The 23881-nt window shown below is 53.2% G+C and overlaps 1 protein-coding gene across 3 annotated transcripts; it reads left to right on the forward strand.

Moving 5' to 3' along the window:
* Positions 1-1303: 1303 nt before the first annotated feature.
* On the forward strand, positions 1304-22172 carry LDLRAP1 (low density lipoprotein receptor adaptor protein 1). Of its 3 annotated transcripts, none has more exons than XM_090268817.1 (9): positions 1304-1495; positions 9039-9181; positions 9993-10105; positions 11204-11318; positions 16989-17061; positions 17433-17519; positions 18037-18188; positions 19619-19653; positions 21256-22172. In XM_090268817.1, exons 1-9 carry the CDS (start codon positions 1408-1410, stop codon positions 21398-21400), a joined length of 951 nt encoding a protein of 316 aa, XP_090124943.1. In that variant the 5' UTR covers positions 1304-1407; the 3' UTR covers positions 21401-22172. The 3 variants fall into 3 exon arrangements, with proteins under 3 accessions (XP_090124943.1, XP_090124944.1, XP_090124945.1); XM_090268818.1 differs by having other exon boundaries at positions 19622-19653; XM_090268819.1 differs by having other exon boundaries at positions 18058-18188.
* Positions 22173-23881: the final 1709 nt, after the last annotated feature.

Below are 23881 nucleotides of genomic sequence, written 5' to 3' on the forward strand. Positions count from 1 at the left end.
ATAGGACTCATCCTTTCCAACTCATGTTATTTAATCCTTACAGACAGCCCTGGGGAATAGCTATTGTTGCCCCTTTTACAAATGAGGCTCAGAAAGGTGAATTCACAGCCACCAAAAGAAGGAAAGTTGGGTTCAAATCCATGGCACTCTCCTCTGGCCCTGGGCCTGGGTTTGAGTTTGATCCCAGCTTCTGTGTCAAAGAGACTCTCAGTGAGTGCTTCGGTCTTGGGCCTCAGGCTCTTACCTGCAAAATGGGTCTATTGCTGGCTGCAGTGTTGTTGGAGGAGCAAAAGACAGAATGGCTGAAAAAGCCCCTAATTTATAAACTGAGAGAGGAAATGTCAGCAAGGTACGCTATCCAGCTGCAGATGGCACAGCCCAGTCTTTGCCCAGACACAGAAACAGGACTCCTGCCTTCCACACCAGAGCGATCCCAGGGGTTGAAGTTTGCCTTTCTGAGGCACCCCCAGCTAGAAGCAGCCAGAATAGAGTACATGTGCTCTCCTTTTGACTCCCTTTGATAAAGCCTGACAGGATGGAGCAGGATCCTAGCGAGAATTCTAAATCCTGGAGTTAGAACATCTGTGCTTGAGGAATTCTAGCATCTAGACTCTCCTCCAAATGTTTCCTAGCAAGCAGGGCAGGCTGGGGTCTATGTCAGACAGCACCTGGCCCTGACAGAGGTGAATGATCACTAGAGATAGGAGCCCATCTCATTTTACAGGTTAAGTAAGACTCAGAGCTAGAGCTAAGGCTTCTTTCCCTATACATCAGAGCATAACACCCAGACCATATCACCTCGAGGCTACTAGGGGCTTGGGGTGGGCATGTGGCAACCCAGCATGCCCAGGTGATACCAGGGAGCAGCCTGGGTGCTACTGCGTTACTCAAGTACAACTGGTCTTGCTACGGTGAACCTGTATACTTCTGCCCCGTTCCCAGCAAAGTTCTACAACCTCCACCCCTCCTTTTAAGCCTTCCACTGTCTTGAGCATCCTCCTCCTCTTGAACATGACCCTTGCCCCCGGACCTCAGTTTCCCCATTTATGAAGTGGTTTCCAGTGCCCCCGCGGCAGGGGAGGCGGCTACCGGACCTTCTGACTCCAATGAGGAGAAGGAGGGAAAGAGGGGGTCTTCTACGGCTTTCGGCTCCCTACTTTAGGGATGCCCTTTGTCTGGACAGCCTCGGGGAGCAAAGGTAGGGGCCGCGCGGGGCGGGGCGGGGCCGTCCGTCGGGGGCGGGGTCCTGGGCGGGTCCGGCCTCGGCCCTCGCCCCGCCCCGTCGGACGTCGGCGCGGAGCTCGCGCTGGGAGGGGAGGAGCGCGGAGCCCACGCGCCGCCCGGCCGCGGCGGAAAGTTTTCCCTGACGGAGTTTTGGCGGCGGCAACAGCGGCGGCCAGAGCTGCCATGGACGCGCTGAAGTCCGCAGGGAGGGCACTGATCCGAAGCCCCAGCCTCGCCAAGCAGAGCTGGGGGCGCGGCGGCCGGCACCGGAGTGAGTGTGTGCGCGTCCGCCGGGGACGGGCGGGGGTCGGGCTGCGCGGATCGGCCTCTCGCGGGCGCCCGGCGGGAGAGGCGGGGCCTGACCCGCTCCCTGAGGGGTTAGGGGTTGCCCGGGGTCAAGTTGTTACCTCCCCTCCCGTGCCTGCTCCGTGCAGCTGGGCAGAAGGGACAGAAGCGGGGGGAAGAGACCGGACTTCGGGGCCCCCTGGTGCAGGCGGCAGTGGGAAAGGGGTTGCAGGTCAGCAGAAGAGACTTGGCCCCCCGGCACCTCCCCAGCTCGCCGCCTTTGCTCCGCGAGGGTAGGCAGGAGGAGCTCCGCGTCGGTTCAGTGGGGAGGGGGCGGGGGAGGGGGCGCAGCCGCTTGGGAATCTGCCCCCATGCCCTCACCCCTGCGCCCCAACCGCGACATTAGCGGCATTAGTTGCCGCCTCCACCTAGCCAACCCCCAGAAGACCCTCTTGACTCCCAGGCACCCAGAAACTGTCTCAGGTGTGAGCCTGAGTTCGCAGGTACCTACTGGAAGTTGGGTCGAGGTTAGCCTAGGGTCTCAGAAGACACCACACACCCAGGCGTTTAGATCCCTGCGTCCCCTCCTCTAGTTGAGTGCAGGTGTGGAGGCCGGCCTCCTGGATATTTGTGAAACCTGTTTTCTCTCGCACCTACCCCCTCGGGCTTCCGAGGTCCCTGGGCGCCCAGGCAAATAACAGACTCGACACCACCTCTCCCCAGGGCGTCTGGGCGGCTGGGAGGGGCCTCATCCGGCCTCCCTCCCCTCCCCGTCTCGAGTTACTCTAAGGGAACCGGTCACCTGGCACCTTCCCCGGAGGCCTGAGAAACCCAGTCTGAGGACCAACGGGGTGGCTTGCCTGGAGTCACATAGGCCTTCCTGGCACATGTGGGGCCAAAGCCAGGACTGTGCACACACTCCCACGCCGCTGCCAACCACCTGAACCCTGGCGTCTCCCCTGCACCAGGAAACCACTGACGCATCACACCCCACCCCCTTCCTAATGCGTTCCAGGGCTCAGCCAGGGGAGCCGGAGTTCCCTCTGCCCGCGAGTGCCAGCGTGTCTGGCCTGGAGAGCCCGCCCTGCCCCTCCTCCTGAGCTCTGCTGTTCCAGCTGTGGCCGCCTCCTAAACCCAGACTGGCACCCGGAACATAGGCTGGTGCCTGGGGGTGGGGGTGGGGTCGTGACCCGTTAGGGCCCGGCCAGGCCAGGCATGCGCCATCTCCCACACTTGATAACTCCCAGAATAGCTCCCTTAAATATTTGTGGGATTTGACCAGGACTTCTGAGAATAATGAACTGTTCCAGTGGGGAAGCCCTGGCTTTTCTCCTGGGATGAGGGAGGGAGAGGGTGTTGGGCAAGTGAAGGAAACTTACTTAGAAGCACCTCTCAATCTGGGGAACTTGAATTCTTGGATGGGAGAAAAGAGTTTCTCCAGCCTGCTCTGATCTTGGACAAGTCACTGGTCCTTTCTGATCCTCAGATTTTTCATCTGTAAAACAGGGATAAAATTTTTAAAAAAAAATCCTCACCTGAGGATATGTTTATTGATTTTTTTAGAGAGAGAGGAAGGGGGAGAGAAAGAAACATTGATCCTGTATTCACCGCAGCCAGGGATTGAACCCGCAGCCTAGGTGTGTGCCCTGATTGGGAACTGAACGTGCGTGCAGCCTTTTGATGTACGGGATGATGCTTTAACCAATTGAGCCACCCGGCCAGGACGGGATAAAAATTCTTACCTGACAGGCATGTTGAGGTTATCAGTAACCTTGCTTTCTTCTGGCATCTAATTGGTGGTTTCCTTCTCCCCACTTCCCTTCCCCCACCTGTTACACTCCACGTGACTGTTACTGTGGTGGACTGTGTTCTGGGGGGTGTCTCTGAGCCTGCCTATACCTGCAGAAGAAAGGAGAGGAGAGCCCCTCTTTCCTGCAGACCCCCAGTAATCCCAGAGCTTTCTGGACCCAGAATGATCTGGGTCAAGCCCCCTCCTGTCCCTCATTATTAAGTCTCAGTTTCCTCATGTAAAATGTAAATAACAGGAATACCCAGCTCAGATTTTTTTGGAGGGGGTTACATGAAATTGTGTTTTGCCTGGCATAGGGAAAGATTTTGATAAATGATAGCTACTGCTCTTGTCATTAAATGTTTTACACAGTATTTTTATTTCTGTACTTTCACTTGCTCCTGTGAGGGAACAGACAGCAAGGATTCTTATTAGATCCGTCTGAGAGATGCAGGAACAGAGGCTCAGGGAGGAGGAGCCACTGACCCTGACACAGAGCTTCCCACACAGCTTCTGGGAGGCAGCGTTCCAAGTCCCCGGCCCTGATGTCTTTTCACTGTGCCTCACGGACTGGCCACGGGAAGGGCTGCACAGGCCCCATCCCAGGTTGGGCTGGCAGCCACCAGATAGAGAAGGAAGCTGTGGGGTGGGTCTGGGGTGGGATGTAGGGGCAGCCTGGCCTGGGGTGGTGTCCCAGTCAGGCCTTGGGCTCAGATCCTGAGGGCTGGGTTGTCTGGGGTGAAACTGAAGCCAGTGGAGTTAAGGGTAGACTTGATACTTTCGTCAGCTTTGACCTGTCCCTCGCCCCTCAAGGTCCTCAGCTGGGATTAGCATGATCGTTGTTTTATTTGTGGAGAAACTGAAGCCCAGAGAAGGGAGGCAGGTTGCCTGAGGTCACACTGCAGATTCGGGACTGCAGGCTTCTTTGCACTGAGCCTCATGACCTCCTGTCTCCCACTTAGTCCTGACTTCAAAGGAGGATTTTCTCCCTCTCCCACATGTGGTTCCCCCCCACCATCATTTTGGGAACCATAAAAATTTTATCTCAGTCCCTGGCCAGGGGTTTTTCTTTCTTCCAGCTATCTGGAACAGTGACTCACCCTGGCCCCTCAGTACCCTTTCCCCAGGAGGGTCCCTGTGACCCTCAGGCTCCTTCGGGGGTTGCGTCAGCCTGTCAGAGAACTTCGGGAAAGCAGCTAAAGAGACGAGAGACAGGTTCAGTCAGGCTAGTTCGTAGTGGGGGGCAGAGGATCTGTTCATACTTATTTTTAACATTTAGAATAAGAGAAATAAACACTCAAACCATAGTATTTATTGAGCACTGACTGTGTACCAGACATTGGTAGAGGCACTGGAGAGTCTGGTGAACGAGTTGGTCTCCTTTCCAGTCGTGTTTGCCCTCTGGTGGAGGAGGCAGGCTGACTGGGGTGCAAAAGAGCAGTATGTCATGGTTGATTCTATGAAGAAAGATAAAGCAAGGTGAAGAAGTGTTGGGGACAGCTTCCTTATGTAAGGTAGTATCTCCATTCGGGTTCTTCTAGAAACAGGCTGAGACAAAGGTCTGAGTACAAGTCGTTTATTTGGGAAGAGGTTCCAGGAAATGTTAGAAGTGAGTAGGGAAGAGAGTCCAAAAGTGATCACTGTGAACCCACTTACCATTGTGGGGGACTGGAGTGCCATCCTGTGGGCGCTCTGGGCGGAGATGTAGAATGTGCTCTGCAGTTACTCTGTTTGAGGGACAGTTCCGTCATAGGTGGGTGCAGGGCTGCTGGAGATGGGAGCTCTAATGTCACAGTCTGCATAGGCATCGCTGTCTTCAGCAGCCAGAGAGCCGCAGGCAGAGAGTGGTGTGTTGGGTGGCATGCGTGGAAACTATCCACCAAGGAGATAAAGGTGCAGTACAGGAAGTCAGGGACTGCCTCTCAGAGGTGGTGACTTTGGAACATGTGTATGAATACCAGGGAGGAATCCGGGAAAAGCATTTCGGCCAGAGGGAACAACAAGTACATGGAACCTGGAGGCTGGGATTCTGCTTCTCACAGGCCTGGCAGAGGAGGGGTACTTGGCTTGAAGGAGGAATCAGGTCACCGACTGGCCGCTGAGGGTGAGCCCGACATTTCTTTCAGGCAGTCCTGCAGGGCAGGATGCCCGCCCCTGCTGGGTTATCTGGGGTCTCACTCTGCCTTCCATAAGAAGAGGCATGGTGGGCTGCAGGAGTGGGCAAAGGGCACAGGCTGTGGGATTCAAGGCCCCCAGCACTGTCAGTTATGAACTGTGGACAGACTCCTCTGCACTTCTTTACCTGTGAAACAGGAATCCTAATATCTCCTAGACACCTCTCATAAAGTGTGCAAATGGCTGTGTATACATGAAAGCTCTTTGCCTTTAACCTTGGAAATGACAATAGCTCGCACTTCAGTGGCACTTGGTATATACCAAGCATGATTCTAAGTCTACCTTATTTCATCCTCACAACAGCCTCATGGGGTAGATAAAGTTATTATCCCCATCAAGTGAGGAAACTGAGGACCGAGGAGGTGGAGGAACTCTGAACCCCACAGCCTATCTCCAGACCCCATCGTTTTGACCTTGACAGTACATTTTTCTCTTATAGTGTAAGTAGGTACTTAGGAAGTGGTAGCTGCTACTATTGTCATTTTTAAATTTTCTCTTGATAATTTTAACAACTTCTGAAATTTGCCTAGCACTTTTCACATCCTGAACTTCATTCTGTTGATGTTCCTGAGGGACTGAACCCATTTGTCAGATAAGGAGACCATGGCCTAGAGAAGCAGCCACATGCCAGGTCACAGCAGAGCTTGCGTCCTCTGAAATGTCACTCTGATGGTTCTGAGGCCATCTCTCTGCCATTCTGGGTGGGGCAGGAAGCCAGGGCCCCAGGCAGAGGTTGCCCCTGGCCCATGGGTTTGGCTGCAACTCTGATGTTCCAGATACCAGCCAGGCCAGGTCACCTGGGGCAACAGAAGAGGCACAGGGACACCCTGCCCAGCTCTGACTCCTGGGCAGGGGACGTTAATGAGGATATAGTAGATGTTTGCAGCCTTGAGTTAGACTGGGCATATGGTCTGTCCCCAGCTAACTCAGAGCAGGTCATCTGTAAAATTGCAAAGTTAAAACAGCCTAGTCATTGCCCACCACAGGGCCAAAAATAACCTGGACCGGAACACGGCTGTGGACTCAAGGCCTGTATTTGTCTGGGGGCCTCTGGGACCTCTTCCTGGAGCCCAGGCTCCTCCTGGGAAGGAGCCTGTGGCCTCCAGCCTATGTGACATGGCTGGACACTGAGCAGGGCGGGCATGGTAGTGAATCCTACCTCTGTCTCTATGGAGTGCTCCTAGGCGCTGGTTTCTTGGAGAAGGCGTGGGCCGTGAGAGACCATATACCTCATCAAAGAGATGAATCATGCCCAGAAGTACAGGAGCAGAGGCTGGCTTCCCTAGAGGAGAAGGAGGATCTCTGCCAGTCTTAGGAGGATGAGGAGTTGGGAGGTGGGCCAGGAAAAAGTAGGACAGCCAGAAGAGCAACATTGGGCAGGAATGCACCTTCTCCATACCAGTTTGTGGGGGAGGCAGACAGAAATGGACCTCCTTCACGAGGAAGACACGTGGTAGGCAGCTGCTTGACTGTGGGAGGAAGAAAAGGAAATCCACCCTCAGCAGAGGCTGGAGCAACCCAGGAGCAGTCCGCTGACGGGAGGGTTGAGGCCCAGAGGAGGCATTACTATGGGCCAGGCCTTCTGCTGAGCATGTTATGTTTTATTATCTCATCAAAGGTTCAAATGGCCCTGTAAGTCGGGGACTGTTGTTTTCCCCCACTTTATAGATGAGAAACCTGAGACTCAAGGAAGGTAGTGAACTTGCTCAAGTCTACTCAGTGTCAGAACTGGGATTCTAGGGTTAAGGCCCTTGCTCTTAACCATTAGGCCATACTGCCTCAAAGAAGCTTCCCGGAGGGGGCTGGATGCAAGGAGTTCTTACCAATTGAGGGAAGGGCATTTATGGTGGAGGGAACTGCTTGAGCAAAGGCACAGAAGTGGGGAAGTAAATGTTACATTATGAGGAAGAAGCTCTGCATGGTTAGAGCTTTTGTATGTGAGCACATGCGTGTGTGTGTGTGTGTGCGCGTGGAGGGCTCTTGTGGAAGAGGAGACTGGGGAACCTGTAACTCCCCAACAGTCATTGTAGGAATTGTCCATAGTGGGTTGGGAGCTGGGGGTTCCTTTACTTGTGTGACCTCGCACAAGTCCCATTCTTCTCTGGGCTTCAGTGTCCTCACTGGGCAGAAGGTGTACGAGGCTGATGGGTGGCAACCAGTCTACTAGGGCCCTCTTCCAGGAGGCCATAGGATAGGGAAAGGGTCAGGCCAGGGAAGGAGGAATGCAGAAAAATGTTGAGTATCTCAGAGGTCAAGGAGGGCTGGGGAATGTTTTGACAGCAAAGAGGTTGTCTGTGACCTTGGCAAGCTTTGGCCATTTGGAATGGAGGGAGCGGAAGTGGCTTTGGAGACAGGCCAGGAAAGGGCTGAACCAGAGGAAATGGGAGAATGGGGACACTAAAACGGTGGCGGCAGTGGGGACGTTTGCCATAGGGCAGTGATGGGCAGTGAGACGAGCAAGGCCACTCCTGATCCATCAGTATTGTCTACCTAGAGCCTTGTGCTGAGAAACAGCCCAAAGCCTGTAAATTAGAGGGAATAGAGAGCTACAGTTGATTAGCAGTGTCTGCCAGGACACAGGAGACAGGCGTGGCAGCACGTACTTTGCCATCCCTGCCTAGATGGATTTCTGGTTGAAAGTGCTGGTCTGGGTACCTACCAACAGGAGAAGCCTCAAGAATTAGAAACTGTGGGAGGAAGTACCTCTGGCTGTAGGAACTCCTCTCTGACCTTTTGCTAACATTAGGGTAGCTCGCCTCATGGGAAGATAATATTGCCTAATGGATAGGTTTTGGACTTTAGAGAGATAAGACAGCTAATTTGACATATTACTGGTCCTTTGAGCCTCAGTTTTCTTACCTATCAAATGGGGATAAAATGCCTACTTGCAAGATAGCTGTATGTATTAGAGGTAATGGTAAGAGCTGTTGCTTTGTGATTATTGTCATCTGTTACTTGGTAGCTCTGTTTTATCCTAATGACGGTGGTAGTTCTTGGTTTCTTTAAGAGGAGGGCCCATATCTGAGTTACTCTTGGGCTCCCTGTACTCATTATATGGGGCCCTTGTCTGATGACTTGGCCTCTCTGAGCCTGTTTCCTAATCTCTGAAGTGCAATAGTATCAACCTTACAGGATTGCATTGAAGATTCAGTAAGAAAATGGTATGTTTTGCCCTCAGCAAGTGTTAGCATTGAAGTTGAGTTGAGGCTTTGGACGTGAACATACAGGTTCAAATCTTGGCTCCTGTATTTGCTGGCTCTTTGGACTCGGTTATGTGATTTTGCCTCCCTGGGCCTCAATGTCTTTGTAAATGAGTGTAATGAAGTATCTACCTTCTAGGTTCTCATGAGGATTAGTGAGAATATTTTATGTAAGGCTTCTTACCACAGTGCATGGTACCTACTGGGAAATGTTTGTTTTCCCCTGTATTAACTATAAAAACAATGGTAGAAGGCGGGGCCCCGCAGCCCCTTGCTGGGTCTCCCTGGGAAGTAGGGGCTGCAAGAGCTGTTGCTGTGGCGGGCCTACCCTGCAGGGTCTGAGGACCTGTCCTTCTCCTGCCCAGAGCTGCCTGAGAACTGGACAGACACTCGGGAGACATTGCTCGAGGGGATGATCTTCAGCCTCAAGTACCTGGGCATGACACTGGTGGAGCAGCCCAAGGGCGAGGAGATGTCAGCCGCTGCTGTCAAGAGGATCGTGGCCACGGTAAGCCCTGGTGGGGGCGACCCAGGAGCCAGGGCTAGCTTCTTTCCAGGGTGCTGCTTGTCCCCTGCTCATTATCCCAATTGGATGTGTCCGACCTGTCCCTGCCCTTGAGTCCCCTTGCACCTGGCCCAGTGGCTCTGGTAAAGGGGAGCAGCTGGGCTTGCAGGATGAACTGGTCAGTGCCCTCCTCTCTAGCAGCTGTGGCCGTGTCCTCTCCCGCCCTCCCCTCCCACAGCTCAGGCCCCTGCCTAACGGCTGGTGACGTAGTGCTGGGAAGGGACGGGGAAGGTTACTGTCACCCAGCCACTTGCTCTGTAGCCTGAGGGGCAGGTTGGCACAACAGGGACTGGATTTTCCCCTCTCCAGCTCTGAGTAAACATGGGCCCTATAAATTCCCCTCCCTTGGTGGTCTCAGACCCCTCAGCTCAGGCTCTAGCGGGGTCAGTGGGTGGAGCAGAGAGTCCCAGGAGTCATCCTGCTGCTCAGAGTCCGAGGTCCCTCTTAGCTGTGTGTCCTTGGGCAAGTCCCTTAACCTCTCTGGGTCCATTTTCCTGGGAAGAAGCCCTGCTGCCTATGAGGATGACTTGAGGTCCAGTACTTGGCAAATAGCAGGTGCTCAGTGAGCTCCAGTTTTCCCTTTTTTTATTAGAAGAAGTTGTTGGCTTAATTGTCTTATAAATCACGTCTTCCAGTCACCTAAGCAGAGGCCTTGCAAGGGCCTGGAGTCTGGGGCCTGGAGCAGCTAGATAAAGCCATGAAGTTGGGCCTCAAGTGAGGCAGGCAGGCTCCTTTGACTCATGTCTGCCCCAAGGCCAAGGCCAGTGGGAAGAAGCTGCAGAAGGTGACTCTCAAGGTGTCTCCACGGGGGATTATCCTGACAGACGGCATCACCAACCAGCTCATTGAGAATGTGTCCATTTACAGGTATGCTCAGCATCACCCACATACACTCTGCCACTTGGGGCAGTGGGTAGGGTGTCGTGTCTGAAGTCAGGCTCTATCACTCCTTGTCTGAATGACCTTGGAGCCTCCATAGTTTCCTTATCTGGAAATTGGGGTGGAAACAGATCCTGCCTTACAGTGCTATTAGGAAGTGAGGGATCACAGCACCTGGCTCACAACAGGTGTTTGGTTAAATGGCAGTTGCTGCTGTCATGATGACTAGTTGCAACAGGCAGCTGAGGCTTGCTCGGTACCGGGAACCGTGCCCCCCTCCCCAACCCCCCAAACATGCTGCTGAGTCAGGCTTGGGGCAGAGAGCTGCAGAATCACAGTCCTTTCCTTCCACTGTGAATGCAGCAGCTCTGCTCTGGACATCTGGCCAGGTGTCCAGGAAGCCACTGAACTAATGAGGTGATATCTGAAGGCAGAGTCTGAGGCCAGAGTGTACATGGTGTCAGTTGGAGGGTTGGGGGGGGGGGGCGGCAGGTGGTCTCTGTTCACAAGGAGGCAGATCCCAGTCCTTGGAGCCTCCGATTCTTCCCATTCTCCCTTGGCTGGTCAGCTGCAGGATTTTGGAGCTGGAAGGGACAGCAGGGATTCCTATTACAAATGGAGAATCTGAGGTCCAGAGAGGGAATTGCCCAAGGCCTCACAGTGAAGTAGTGGCTAAGCTGGGACCAGGACACCCATGCCAGAGTTCTGTCCAGCGGCCCTGGTCTGCCAGGCATCCCTCTACCATATCACTTTGTCTCTGAGCAGGTGGCTTAGCTGGAGCACAAGACAGTACTGGGGGGTGGGGGTGGGGGTGTGAAATTAGAGTTTCTTGCTGGTAGTTTTTACTTTCTTCCGTCTGCCTCCTTTAATCGGTTAGGTATGAGACCCAGCCCTGCCCCCCAAGGGGCCTCCCCCGTAGATGGCCCAGGATGCCAGGCCCAGAGGCCAAGGCTGGCTCTCCGGAGTCTTGCCCCAGTGCAGTGGGAGAGCAGGTTCTCAGGAACTCAGAGGAGATGCCCTGTGGGATGCCCTGGATGTTGTCAGGCCCCATGCAGGCTCCAGTGACATTTCCCACTTGCCTTTCAGGATCTCCTACTGCACAGCAGACAAGATGCACGCCAAAGTGTTTGCCTACGTCGCCCAGAGCCAGCACAGCGAGAACCTCGAGTGCCACGCCTTCCTCTGCACCAAGCGGAAAGTGGTCAGCTGCGGGGAGGGCTGGGGCTTGGGCCGGCTCTGCTGGCCTTGGCCACCTGGCCTTGGGGGCCCTGTATGGTGGGGAGGCAAGACCAAGGTGGCACATCACTGAAAGTATGAAATCCCTGGGAAGCCCAAGTGGGTAGTGAGAGCCAAGAGCGCCAAGACACCTGTCAGAGTGGGCTGTGAGCAGTGACAAGCCTGTGTCCCCAGTGAGTGCCCTTCCTCTCTATAACATGATTTGTTGGATTTGAGACTTGGGGGTGGGGGGGTGTCTCCTGTTAATAATATTGTCTGGGTGTGCAGGGTCTTGTAGGAATTAGTCCTTGGAGATTGCTGATCAGAAGGGCCCAGGGTGAAAGGCGAAAGCAAGAGTGGGAGGACTGGTTTCCTGTAGCCAGAGCAGGGAGGGAAACGGCCACTTTTCAGTATCTATTATGTGCGTGTTTCAGTGGTAGGGTTTAAGGTGTCTTATTTAATACAACAGTGCGGTGAGGTGCGAGCAGTTGCTGTCTTCATTGTTGTCATTTTTATTTTTAATGAGAAAACAGACTCGTAGAGGTCAGCTGTCTTGCCGAAGATGACACAGCTAGTCAGGCAAAGTGAGGGTTTAAACCCATTTTTCCTCCTCCCTGTATTACTGTAAGGATCCAGGGATTCCTGGCCCCATATCCAGGCCACCCCTGGCCGCATCTAGCTAGGACCAGTGGGAATCTTGGTGGACTCTGGGCATTTGTCCTGAACTTTGGGGCAGGCAGCTGGAGTGAGTGTTGGAAACCTCCTTTGTTTTCAAGGCCTTGGAAAGACATTCTAGACATTTATTGATTTTAGTATTGGCCTCTGTTAACCTCTGTGTGCAGACCCCAGAACCCCAGTACTCGTGCCCTATGGTAGTGGGAGTCAAGGAGACAAGATCCATCATAGTTTGGAATGGACCACCAGACTTCCTGCTAGACCCATCAGACACGTTTTAGATAGGTTTCCTATTGCTGCTGTAAGAAACTACCACAAACTTGGTGCTTATTTTATTTTATTTTGTTGACCTCACCTGAGGACATTTTATTGTTTTCAGAGAGAGAGGAAGGGAGGGAGATGGGGAGAGAGAGAGATAAACATCCATGTGAGAGAAATATTTAATGGTTGCCTTCTTGTACATGCCCCAACCGGGGATTGATCCCGCAACCTGGGTATGTGCCCTAACTGGGAATTGAACCCACGATCTTTCGGTCTACGGGATGACACTCCAACCGACTGAGCCACACCAGCTGGGGCACCACAAACTTAGTGTTTGAAAGAACACAAATTTATGCTCGTATGCTTTTGGAGGTCAGAGGTCTGAAATGGGTTGGCAGGGTTGTTTTCTTCTGAAAGTTCCAGGGGAGATACATTTTCTTGCCTTTTTAGTTTTAGAGGCCACCGCATTCCTTGGTTCATGCCCTTCTCTAGCCTCAGAGTCAGCAGTGTAGCATCTGCCAGTCTCTCTGTTTCTCCCGTCACATTGCTATTTCTGACTTTCTGAACCCTGCCTCCCTCTCATAAGGCCCTTTGTAATTGGGCCCCTGGGTAATCCAGGATAATTCCTCATCCCAGGATCCTTAACATAATCACGTCTGCAAAGACCCTTTTGCCATGTGATGTAATGTTCACAAGTTCCAGGAATTAGGATGTGGACATTTTTGGGCGCACAATTCAGCCTGCAGAAATCTCTTGGGGCACTACAGGAGGAGACAGATGAGGGGTCTCATCCTAGCTGTTATACTTCCTGTGTGACCGTGGATAAGACCCTGCCCTTCTCTGGGCTGCTTGCCTGTCAGAATGAGGAAGTCACCCCAGTGACCTCCAGGATTGTTCTGAAGGGCCCCAGTTTCTTTTGTGCACCTTTTTTCTTTCCTGCAGACTCAGTGTCACTGGCCACTTACCCGGTGCCTCATGATGCCCCATGTCCCTGAGTTGTGGTGGCTTCTCCAATGATAGTGGGCTCCTGGCTTTGTTTCTTAAGAGGCCACACAGACTTAAAAATACAAGCTCATTATGTCCCCATTGTTTGTCTTTTTCTCCCCACTGGCCAGAGCAGGCACTGGGCAGGGCAGCTGGCCACAGCCATTGCTGCAGAGGAGGGGGTGAAGGGGGGCTCCCAAGATGCCGAGGCTTCTTCTGGGAAAGGGAGGTTGCGGGGTGTAAGAAAACGATGCTGGCCCAGTGGTGAAGGGAGGCCTGGTCCAGTCCAGAGGACTTTAGACAGGGTCTGATCAGAATCAGCCTGCCCCCGGCCAAGAGGGCAGTTACTGAGGAAAACAACCCGGCCATTGCTTCACGCTGGCAGCAGAGTCCCGTTTGGGCAGATGGAAGGGCTCCTGCTGGACATTTAGGCCCAAAAGCTCACCTTAGCAGGTTTTCCTCTGTGTCAGGGATCACAGCTTGTCCTTCTTCTCTGCCCTCTCCCACCTGGCCTCCCACCTTCAGGGAGCCGTGGGGAAGCCCCTTGACAAGGTAGCCCAGCCCTGGGTGGTGTAAAAAGGACCATCTGATGCAAGGATGTGTTCCTAAGGCCTCAGCCGAGCCCACGCTGGCAGTGTGTTGATGGCCCAGTGGCCTGGCCATGATGGAAATCCCGAGATTCTTGGGGCTTCGTGGACGTTTCTGAGGAGGAAGCAGCAGGTGAAATGATGCCTCAGGGTTTGCAACCCACCTTCTGGCAGGAGCTCCCACAGATGTTTGCTGCTGTCTGTCCTGGGCTAAGCCCTGTGTCAGGCACTGGACCCAGGGAATCAGCCATGGAGAAATGAACAAGGTGGTGGGGGAGAAGAGGCTGGATTCAGTAACTGGCACTCAGGGGTCTTGGTTCTAGCATGGTAGTTACTAAGTCTCACTGGAAGTGTATTGAATTGGGCTTTGAAGGATGCGTATAGGTAGGAGTTTGCCGGGCAAGAGGATGGGGGTGGTGAGAGGGGGCGTGCCCTCCAGCACAGGGATTAGCAAGTGCAAAGACATAGAGGTGCAAAATTCGGTGGAGTGAATGGTAGTTGAGGACTCAGATGTCACAGGAGCCTGGGAGGATGGTAAGGTAGAGTCATCCTCAGGAGAGCCTTGAATTTGGATGTTGACTTAGTCCTCACTCCTTTTGGCCTGGGGCCCACAGTCTACGGCCCTCCCTTTTCTTGCCTGAATGCCTGAATGAGCAAGATGCTTATGACCCATCCTATCCAGGGTGTGGGGGGCAAGGGGTTCCTTTGTAGGTTGCCCCCCAGTTCAGCTCAACTCAAGACAGTACAACCACTGGGCCTTCCTTCCCCAGTGGCCCCTGCTGGGCACGGCCAGGATACATTTCTCTACAAAGCAACATTTTCATCTTCCAAACTGGGAAGCCTCAGTAAGCACTTCAGCCTCTGGGCTCTGAAGTGAAGGTGGAGTTGCTGGCATTAACAGGGAGCCCAGGTGGACTGGTAGTGAGTAAAATGATACCCTTAATCCTGCCCTGGGCAGGGTGGGGTCGAGCTGTTCTCCGTCACATGGCCATTGGCATTTCTCAAGTAATCTTTTTGTGCAAAGATTTATGCTTCTGGGGCAGCAGGGTGATAAGGAACTTGGTCTGAGTACTGGGCTAGAATCTGGGATCCTGGGGTCCTAACCCTAAACTAGACCTGGCCCCATTGAGGAACTAACTAACTGGGAACGAGACAGAGACATGAAAAACCGGGCGGAGCAGAACCTGATCAGGGTAATAAGATAGACCCATAGGCCAGAGGCACTCAGAGGAATAGACACCCATCCTGTAGAATCAAGGAAGACTCCCCCCCTCTTCTCCTCTCCTCTCCCCACTACCTGTGGGCAGGCTGAGGCAGTCCTTTCCTGTGATGCTGCCCAAATTCCTGCAGCTGCTCCAGAAGGCAGGGCCCAACCCCTTCCCGGTCCCTGCCCAGCCTGGGCTTGCAGCCACCTGCACACCTCTGAATGCTGGGCTATATTTAGTTTAACTTGCAGCCTGGGACTTCGGGGTGAAAGGGCAGGAATGTATGCAAATGAACAAGCAGATTTATGCAAAAACACTACCATGTTTCCCTGAAAACATGACAGTGTCTTATATTAATTTTTGCTCCTAAAGACGCGCTAGGTCTTATTTTCAGAGGAGGCTTTGTATTTCTAAGCACTAGGTCTTATTTTCGGAGGGTGTCTTATTTTTCGGGGAAACACGGTATTAGGCTTGTGCCCACAGAGTTCCTGGAGGCAAAAATAATGGTATTCCCATCTCCCTGCCACATTGGGTGACCAGCCCTTGCTTGGGTGTATAGTGGTCTGACTTGGGCTTGTAATTAGTCCATATTTTTAGTTCATGGGCAATTCTCAATGGTAACTGGGTCTATTAAACTTGATTCAGACGTGACAGCTTAAATTGTAAACAGCTGTGAAGAGTTTCATACTTAATTACCATATTTAAGTTTTGCCATAAAGTGCCTGTACTTCCATCAAAAATGTAAATGATGGAGACATTCAAATGAGATTTCATACTTCGTGAAGTTTAATTGGCATGGATCAGTCAGCTTGTTTAGGGATTTTAAATTAAAAAAAAAAAGTTAAAGGCAGTAGCCACGGATTCATTTCCCAGTTAAATTAAATTGTCTGGCAGAGAGGAAGGGAGTGGGGCAGAGGCTGGTTAAGCCTGAACTTGTGCACTTGAAAGGGTCTGGTGCCTTCTCCGCTAGGCCTGGGCTTTCAGCTGTAAGCTCTGAGCTCTAGGACTTCCAGTCCGAGAATTGAGCTGGTTAACCAGAATCAGAGAGGAAGGAGTTGAAATGAATGGGATGGAGGTAGGTCCTGGGTGGAGTGTGAGGCCTCAGGGTGCCTACCTCTTGGGCAAATGCAGTTTGGCCAGCGTGTTGCACCTCTGGAGGGCTCTGGGAACCAGGGGTAATTCTTGCCTTTAGGGAGCACCCAGATTGGGTGACACAGGCATGTGAGCTGGTGACATGAGGGAGGTGGTGAATATTTGAGTTGGGTTTGAAGAGTGGATGGGAGTTCCCAGAGAGTGAAAGGCCAAGGTGTGGCCCCTCCTTACAGGCAGATAATGACACTGAATGGTTTTGGTCCCCTGCTGTGGGTGCTCATTGACATCTTGCTTCTGCCAGGAAATATATAAGCCTCCAGCTGCCGTTCTGGGATTCATTTATAAGCCCTCTGACCCTTTATAGTACTGTACTAACCAGTCGGACCTTTGCCTCTGCAGCTGTGGTTCAGTCAGACGGTGGTCAGACCCTTTCCAAGTCTGGCTTTTCTGTTCTTTAATTCCAGGGGTTAAACAACTGTGTGAAGTAGTGTGAAGTCCTCAAGTAATTAAGGAGAGCTTCTCAGAGGAAGTAAGCCTCACAGTTAATTGAATTTAGAGAAGCCGACAAGGAAGGGAAAAAGCAATTGCCAAGGTTGGGGCTGAAATGAGGGTGGGAACCTTGGCTAGGGTACAGGTGGTGAAGATGGGGCCCCAACTGTCTGGAGAAGGTGTAGCCTCATTGTAACCCCAGCTGCTTTGTGACCTGGGAGGGGTCAGGACTCTGCCTCCATCAATCAGGCATTCTAGCGTCTTGGAATGGAGCCAGGGTGGGCCTGGCCAGGCTCCGGTTCAGACCTGCTGTTACCCGCCTAATACTGCACCCCTCCCCTGACCCCACTTCCTGTTTTTCAGGCCCAGGCTGTCACCCTCACAGTAGCTCAGGCCTTCAAAGTTGCCTTTGAGTTTTGGCAGGTGTCCAAGGAAGGTGAGTCTTGTTCGCAGACATCATGAATGGGTGGGGGTGTAGAGAGAGCATTGAAGAAGGCTGGCAGAGTAGTGTGGAGTGGGGAGGGGAGGGGATGGTAAAGACCTGGACTGACCCCCCGCCCCCCATCACCTACCTGCTTCGTGACTTTGGACAGGTTCCTTCACTTCTCTGAGTCTTACGTCCCTATCTGAGGAATTGGGAACAGCTGTCTCCCCCAGAGGTGCTTGTGGGGATTAATTAAAATCTGCAAAGTTTCTTTCCTCCCTGCTGGAGACCTAAACCTGCCCTCTGAGGTTGTCCACAGCCTGCTCCCTGCCTGGCTGTTGCTGGAGACAGCGGCTCTGCAGCACTGTGCCTTGCTCCCACAGAGAAGGAGAAGAGGGAGAAAGCCAGCCAAGAAGGAGGGGACGTCCTGGGTGGTGGCCGCTGTGACAGCACCCCCTCATTGAAGAACCGTGAGTCTTGGTGGGGGAGCTGGAATCAGCTGCATGACATGGGGTCTCCCCTTCATCCAGGGGCCCCTCTCCCTTCCTCCTGGGCGGTAGCAGACTCTTGGTTTTTTATTATTTTCTTAAATAAATAAGACATGGTCATTATAGATAAATTAGCACATGTAGATAAAGGGGAAAAGTTACTCAAGGTACATGTTCTTCCAGATATGTCCCTATGCAAAAATATGAATATACATATATATCCCTCTGTATATATTTTATATCCTGTTGTGGGATTTCTTTAAAAATTTAACACCTGTTATGAATATAAAAGCTGTAGCCTAAACCATTAGTTTGGGGGAGGTTCTTATGTTGTGGGCAGGTGTCCAGCTGCTTTGGGAGGTGCCAAGATGGAGCTCTGGGTGATAGGCCTGGGAAAGGCCATGCCCAAGGAGGGAGTTGGGAGCAAGGCAGCCCAGGAGACTACTGGATGGGCTAGGAGATGAGGCCAGGAGGCAGGTGGCTCTTCTCCCACTGACAGATCTGACTGGACCCCTCATAGTAGTCGCCACTGGGAACCTGCTGGACTTGGACGAGATGACCAAGGCCCCGCTCTCCACGGTCAGCGCTAATACCACTAATGTGGACGAGGCATCGAGGCCTCCAGCCTTGAACAACAGCAGTGTTGTCTGGGTGAGTGTTCTTATGGCCTGGCGCCCCCCCGCAGGGACCCAGTGAGCCTCAGCCTGATCCCTGGGGGAGGCCTAAGGGTGGTCCAGGGCCTGGCACCGTGACTTACAGACATTTGGGCAGGCCAGACCCAGCCCAGCAGCATCGAGGCCCAGGGTCAGGGATGAACAATGTCCCCTTTGAACCCAGCACTGTGTCCCCAACAGGCTTGGCTCCCAGCACAGATGTCTCCTCACAATGCCCGACCTCTTGGGCTAAGCAGCCACAGCTCGGCCCACCGAAGGACGAGCCAAAGGCTCCCTTGTTCTCTGTGTGGGCAGAGTTGCTCTTGACTCTCCGCCCCCCTCAGCCCTGTGAACGAGGAGTCTGAGACACGGCGGTCAGCAGTTGGCCCCTGACTTGCTCTGTGATTTAGGACCAGCCCCCTGACCTCTGTGTGTCTCAGCTCTTTCATCCCTTCAGTGAGGATGCTGACCTCTGTCTGCAGGATCTCCCAGAAGAACCTGGTTTTTAAAATTGAAATTAAAATTTTTTCATTTGGAAGTAATTTCAGACTTATTTAAAAAGTTACAAAAACAGTACAAAGAATTTTTGTTTGTCTTTCCACCGAATTCTCCCTGTCTTAGCATCTTATGTAACCTCATTACAGTCATCCAAATCATTACATTAACATTGATACGACATTATTATATAATCTGTTGGCCGTATGCACGTTTCTCCACTTGTCCCCACAACATCCTTTTTCTGGCCCAGGGTCCGTTGCAGAATCACACATTTCCCTTCAATTTAAAAAATCTCGCACATTGAGGGATATGAAAAGCTGTTAAATCCTGCTGCCTATTGGGGGCCACCCAGTGTCCACCGAGCAGACGCTCTGAGCCTGTCCTGTGCTGTCTGGAACCACCCTTGGCGCCTGCCCATGCTCTCAGAGGGACCGGAGGGGCCTCACCCATTGTCTTCCCACCTAGGCAGTTACCCCTTGAGCTTGGAATTTGGGCTGGGCTTCTGGCAGTTGATGACAAGCAAGAAAACCTTCCCCACCCTCTTCCTCTGAGAATCTGAAAGCCAGAGCAGTGTTTGGTCTGACCCCCTCATTTTATGGAGGGAAAAGCTGAGTCTCAAAGACGAGTAGTGACTTGCCCAAGGGGTCACTCAAGTAGTGACAGAGCTGGGATTTGAACCCACCCAGTTCTCTAGGCGGCCCGGTGCCCTTTCTCCTATTCTATACTCCAGGTTTGGGTCCGTGGGCTGAGATGCTGGTTGGTGGCAGTAGCAAGGCGGCAGGCTTGCCTGGGTTTGTTCCTGCAGGCACCCACCAGACTCCTGTGCTGTGTCTGGAGTCCCTGTAGCTTACCCAGGGCTGGGGCAAATCCCACCTATGAGCACGAACTCCCCCACCTAGGGTTCATATCTTCTGCTTTGTTTTCCCCAAGGAGCTGGATGATGACCTGGATGAAGCATTTTCAAGGTAACATTGACTGGGCCCCTTATGCTGGGGAAGGAGGCCTAGCATTTGTGGGGTGATCTCTGGGCCCTTTGCCATGTCTAAGAACATGAACACTGACCTCCTCCAGAGTAAAAATCTCAACTTGAATACCTCCAGAGGTGGGGGAGCTCACTCTCTGGGTTTGGCCAGGTCTGCTAGAAAGCTGTGCTATTAAGTCAGAAACTGTGCTAGTGCTCGCTTTACTATCGTCTGAGCCAAACTTAACACCCTGCTGTAGCTCAGGCTGATTTTCTCTTCCTACGCCTGTTGTAACCTTCAAAAATTAGCTGTTTTGCAGGCTTTGTTCCCTCCAGAGATTTTACATTTCATTTCTGGAAAGGGACAGGGAGACGGCAGTGCTCACTTAAGCCCATGAAGCATTGTATAGAGGAGTGTCGGGCACAGCAAGGAGGTATTTTCATCTGGCCTGAGGTGTTGGCATTTTCCCCTCTTCTCCCAGGGACCGTCCCTGTGGCCATGGCTCCTTTTAGCCTGGGAAAGGCCACCACGAGGGCTGAAGAGAGGCTTGGGTGGCTCAGGGTTCCGAGTTAGGTCTTCCTTCCTCCCTTGTGACACTCAGCAGCCCCCTTACACCCCTCTCCCTTCTCCCCAAGCCCCCCTCCCAGAGCCCTGTGGAAGCCCCTGGCCCTGGGGGTGGGATGGGAAGTGGCACATGCAGCTCCTCTATGGAGGCAAAGATGGCCTTTTGGCCATTTTCCTGCTTCTCTGGCTGACTACCACCTCCTCATTTGAAGAAAATCTTTAATTTGCTTTCTCTAGATTACCTGAGTATCACATGCCTTTTATTAACAACTTTGAAAATCAGCAAAGCATTAAACAGGAAATAATACCGTCCCATAATTCCACAGCCCAGACTTTGGGGCTTCATTCATGCTAATCGTATACACACAGACACACACAGAAAGACACACACAGACACACACACACAGAGTGTCTCTCTCTCTCTCTCTCTCTCTCTCTCTCTCTCTCTCTCATTAGCTCATCATACTTGCATTTGAATGTCCTGATTTTCACGTGCCTCTGACATATCAGGAGCATTTCTCCAGGCCATTAAAACTGCCTTGTGTGCACCTCTTTTATGGATGGCCTCACGTTCTTTTAAGGACATGGGCCATCATTTACCCAACTCCCCTGTTCTCCCCTTAGGTTGTCCGCCTTTGTAAATTTGTTTTTGAACAGCACTGGGTTGAACACAGTTACAGCCAGTAGCCTAATCGTGGTTGCACCACCTGCCCCCACATGTGCCCCTCTCACTGCCCTCGCCCATGCGGCCCTTTCCCATCCTTGAGCATTTTGTGATGGAGCTGTGGCTGGTGTGGGTGCCCCGGCCTCTCTGTGATGGGAATGCCACTGCCTTCCCCCAGTGCTCTGAGCCGTTTGACCACAAGGGTAGACTCCCCCTCTCCTGACATCTGGGACTTCCCTCTTTGGCCCCAGTGTCCTGCACTTTCCCACCTGTGCCCCCTCACTTCTGACCCTGCTGCTGGCCGGGGGGCCCCTGGCTCCTCAGGCCCCCACCAGCCCCTTGCCTGGGCCCTCAACTTACACAGCTCTGCCTTCCAGGCTTGCCCAGTCTCGGACGAACCCTCAGGTCCTGGACACTGGACTGACAGCACAGGACATCCATTACGCCCAGTGCCTCTCGCCTGTCGACTGGGACAAGCCTGACAGCAGCGGTGCTGAGCAGGAGGACCTCTTCAGCTTCTGAGCACCCAGGGCTTGCGAGACACGTGACCAAAGCCACCTGCGGTTGGGATGGGACAGCCCCAGGACCCCCAGCCACCCTTTTCCGGTGGGCGGCACTGTCAGCCCGCAGATCAAAGCTGCAGCCAGTCAAGCAAAGAGAAGGAGAAGCTTTTTTAACTCCACTCTTTCCCTAAGAACTGAAGGATGCCTTGGATATTTATTCAGTGACTTCTGGTTCATCTCGGAAGCTGGTTTTGTGTCAGGCACGAGTGCAGTGTTATAACCGGCCTCCTGCCTTCTGAGCAAGCTCTGCCCTGCTGTGGGTGTCCTGACGGTGACCAAAGCATTTCCTGTCCCTTTTCTCTAAGGACTCAGATTTCCCTGGTGGCGGCCCTGCTCCTCCCTGAAGGTAGTCTGAATGCTCAGCTCCGTCACCTCTGAGCACAGGAGGGCCCCGCAGCCTCAGGAGAGGACTGCATCCTCCCTGCTCATCTGCCGCAGGGGCCCCAGCAGGCCTGGGCTCAGCCCCCCGGCCCCAGAGGCTCTCAGGGGCAGAGAGGCAGCCCCTGACCAAAGACGACATACCGCTGGCACTTTAAAGCACACACTGTAGGTATGGCTCCTGGGGGCTGCTCGATGGTGCTGCGAGCAAGGAGCTTTCTAGCCGCCCCTCCGCAGGAAGGGGCCCGAAGTCCCGGTGGGCGTCCCGGCAGTGCTCTGAACAGTGTGACTGGCTGCAGTAGTGGCAATCATCCCTGTACAACCACCCTCCATCGGGGTCCCCCACCCCACCCTTCTCCCCCACACGGGCGAGCTGTGCTCACTCTGCTGTTGTGCCTGTGTGAGTGTCCCCGAGCCCCACCTCCCGTGCTTCCTGGGGGGATGTGAGAAACCTCACACCGGATTTGGGGAAGGAGACTCTTGCCTTTCTGTGGGTGAGAAAACCGGGGCCCCCAGCGTGGAATGGGTGGAGTCCAGAGTAGAACCCAGACCTGACGCCAAAGCGCCTTCTCACCTGTGCGTCGCGCAGCTCACGCCTCCTTTTTTTTCTAGCTTTGTTGTCCTCTCAGAAACCAAAAACCGCATGTGTTTTCTGACCAAAATGTGTTTCATAACAAACCATCTGGTGCCTTTCCTCACGGAGCTGGCGTGAGCCTCGTGCCCTGCTAGCTGTCCGGTTGCTGTTGATTTCCGTGCAAATGGAAGTGTTTGAAGTCTGTCAGTTCGGAGGGTTCAACAAAACCAAACTCTAAGCACCCTGGCCCTCTGACCCTGGGTCGGGACACACCAGCAGCAGTCAGTTTTCAGGGATTCCTTCCTGCCTCCCCATTGATCCCCACAGGGTTCCCCACATCCTGAAACCCAGCCAAGCTGCCAGCATCGTCTCCATCCTGAGGTGCCTCCCAGGCCTGGCTTTGCTGACCTTAAGTCAGTCACTTGCTGAGAGTTGGAGCAGGTTTCACCAGCCCAGGAAAAAAAACACCATTTCTGAGAATCTACTTATCTAACTAAGCACTTGAACCAAAACACAGAGACAGTGCCTGGGTGTGGGGTCTTTATCAGAATACAGGCACAGCTTCCTTTCGACTACCAGCTCCTACACCCCCGCTGCCTTTCCGAGACCTTGGGATAGGCCTCTGTTTGTCACCAGGCAGCGAGGGTCGGGCCTGACACACGCCGTCTGTGGCACCAGGGCCCAGGAGCCCCAGAAAGGGCTGGGCTGTGTGTAAAGTTGCACTGGGGCCTTCATCGTGGTCTCTGGCCCCCAGTGGTCAGTGTGCTCCCTGTGGGTCTGCAGATAAGTCTCGTGCTTTTCTTTGTGTTGCTGTAAAGGAATTTCTGGTGAGGAAACGAACAACTAATAAAGGTTCTCTTGTGGAAACACAAAGCACTGAGTGGATGGCCCGGTGACCATGTGGGAGTGTGGCATCCAGCAGCTCCTGCCCTTCAGTGGTTGGAGCAGCAGTGACTGCAGGCCCGGAAGTGGGAGGTGTGGTCTTCGGTCCCTTGACTGGACCCCAGTGGAACCCCATTTTTTTTTCACCCAGCAGATGGGGGTGTCGTGAGGTCATCTCTGGGCAGCTCAGCAAGCTCTGCATTAAAGAGATCTCTGAAAACCTAGGTGTGAGCTTCCTAACCAGAGTCTGTGAACCCCCAGAATAGGCCTACAAGTATGTGTATGTACATTTTTCTTGGGGAGGGTGTCCATTTCTATCATATTCTCCAGTGGGTCCCCAAAATGTATTCATTTGACAAACACAAACCTGGGCTGGGGTTCATTGCTTGGGGGGTGGGGGGCAGTCCAGATAGGGTCCAAATGGACTTAGGATATGTGGTTTGGCTGGGGACGGGTGGGGGTAGGGGTGGAAAGTGTGTTTTAGTGACTAGGGAGACCCAGGGTCTAGCTCTGGCTTTGCTACTTAAGGGCTTGACACTGGATCAGTCACTCCTTTCCCTGTGCCTCAGTTTTCCCATTAGGGTAAAGGATATAATCGCCACCCTT

This window comes from Furipterus horrens, unplaced genomic scaffold (assembly GCF_987537825.1).
Source record: "Furipterus horrens unplaced genomic scaffold, mFurHor1.1.pri manual_scaffold_3, whole genome shotgun sequence".
NCBI lineage: Eukaryota > Metazoa > Chordata > Mammalia > Chiroptera > Furipteridae > Furipterus > Furipterus horrens.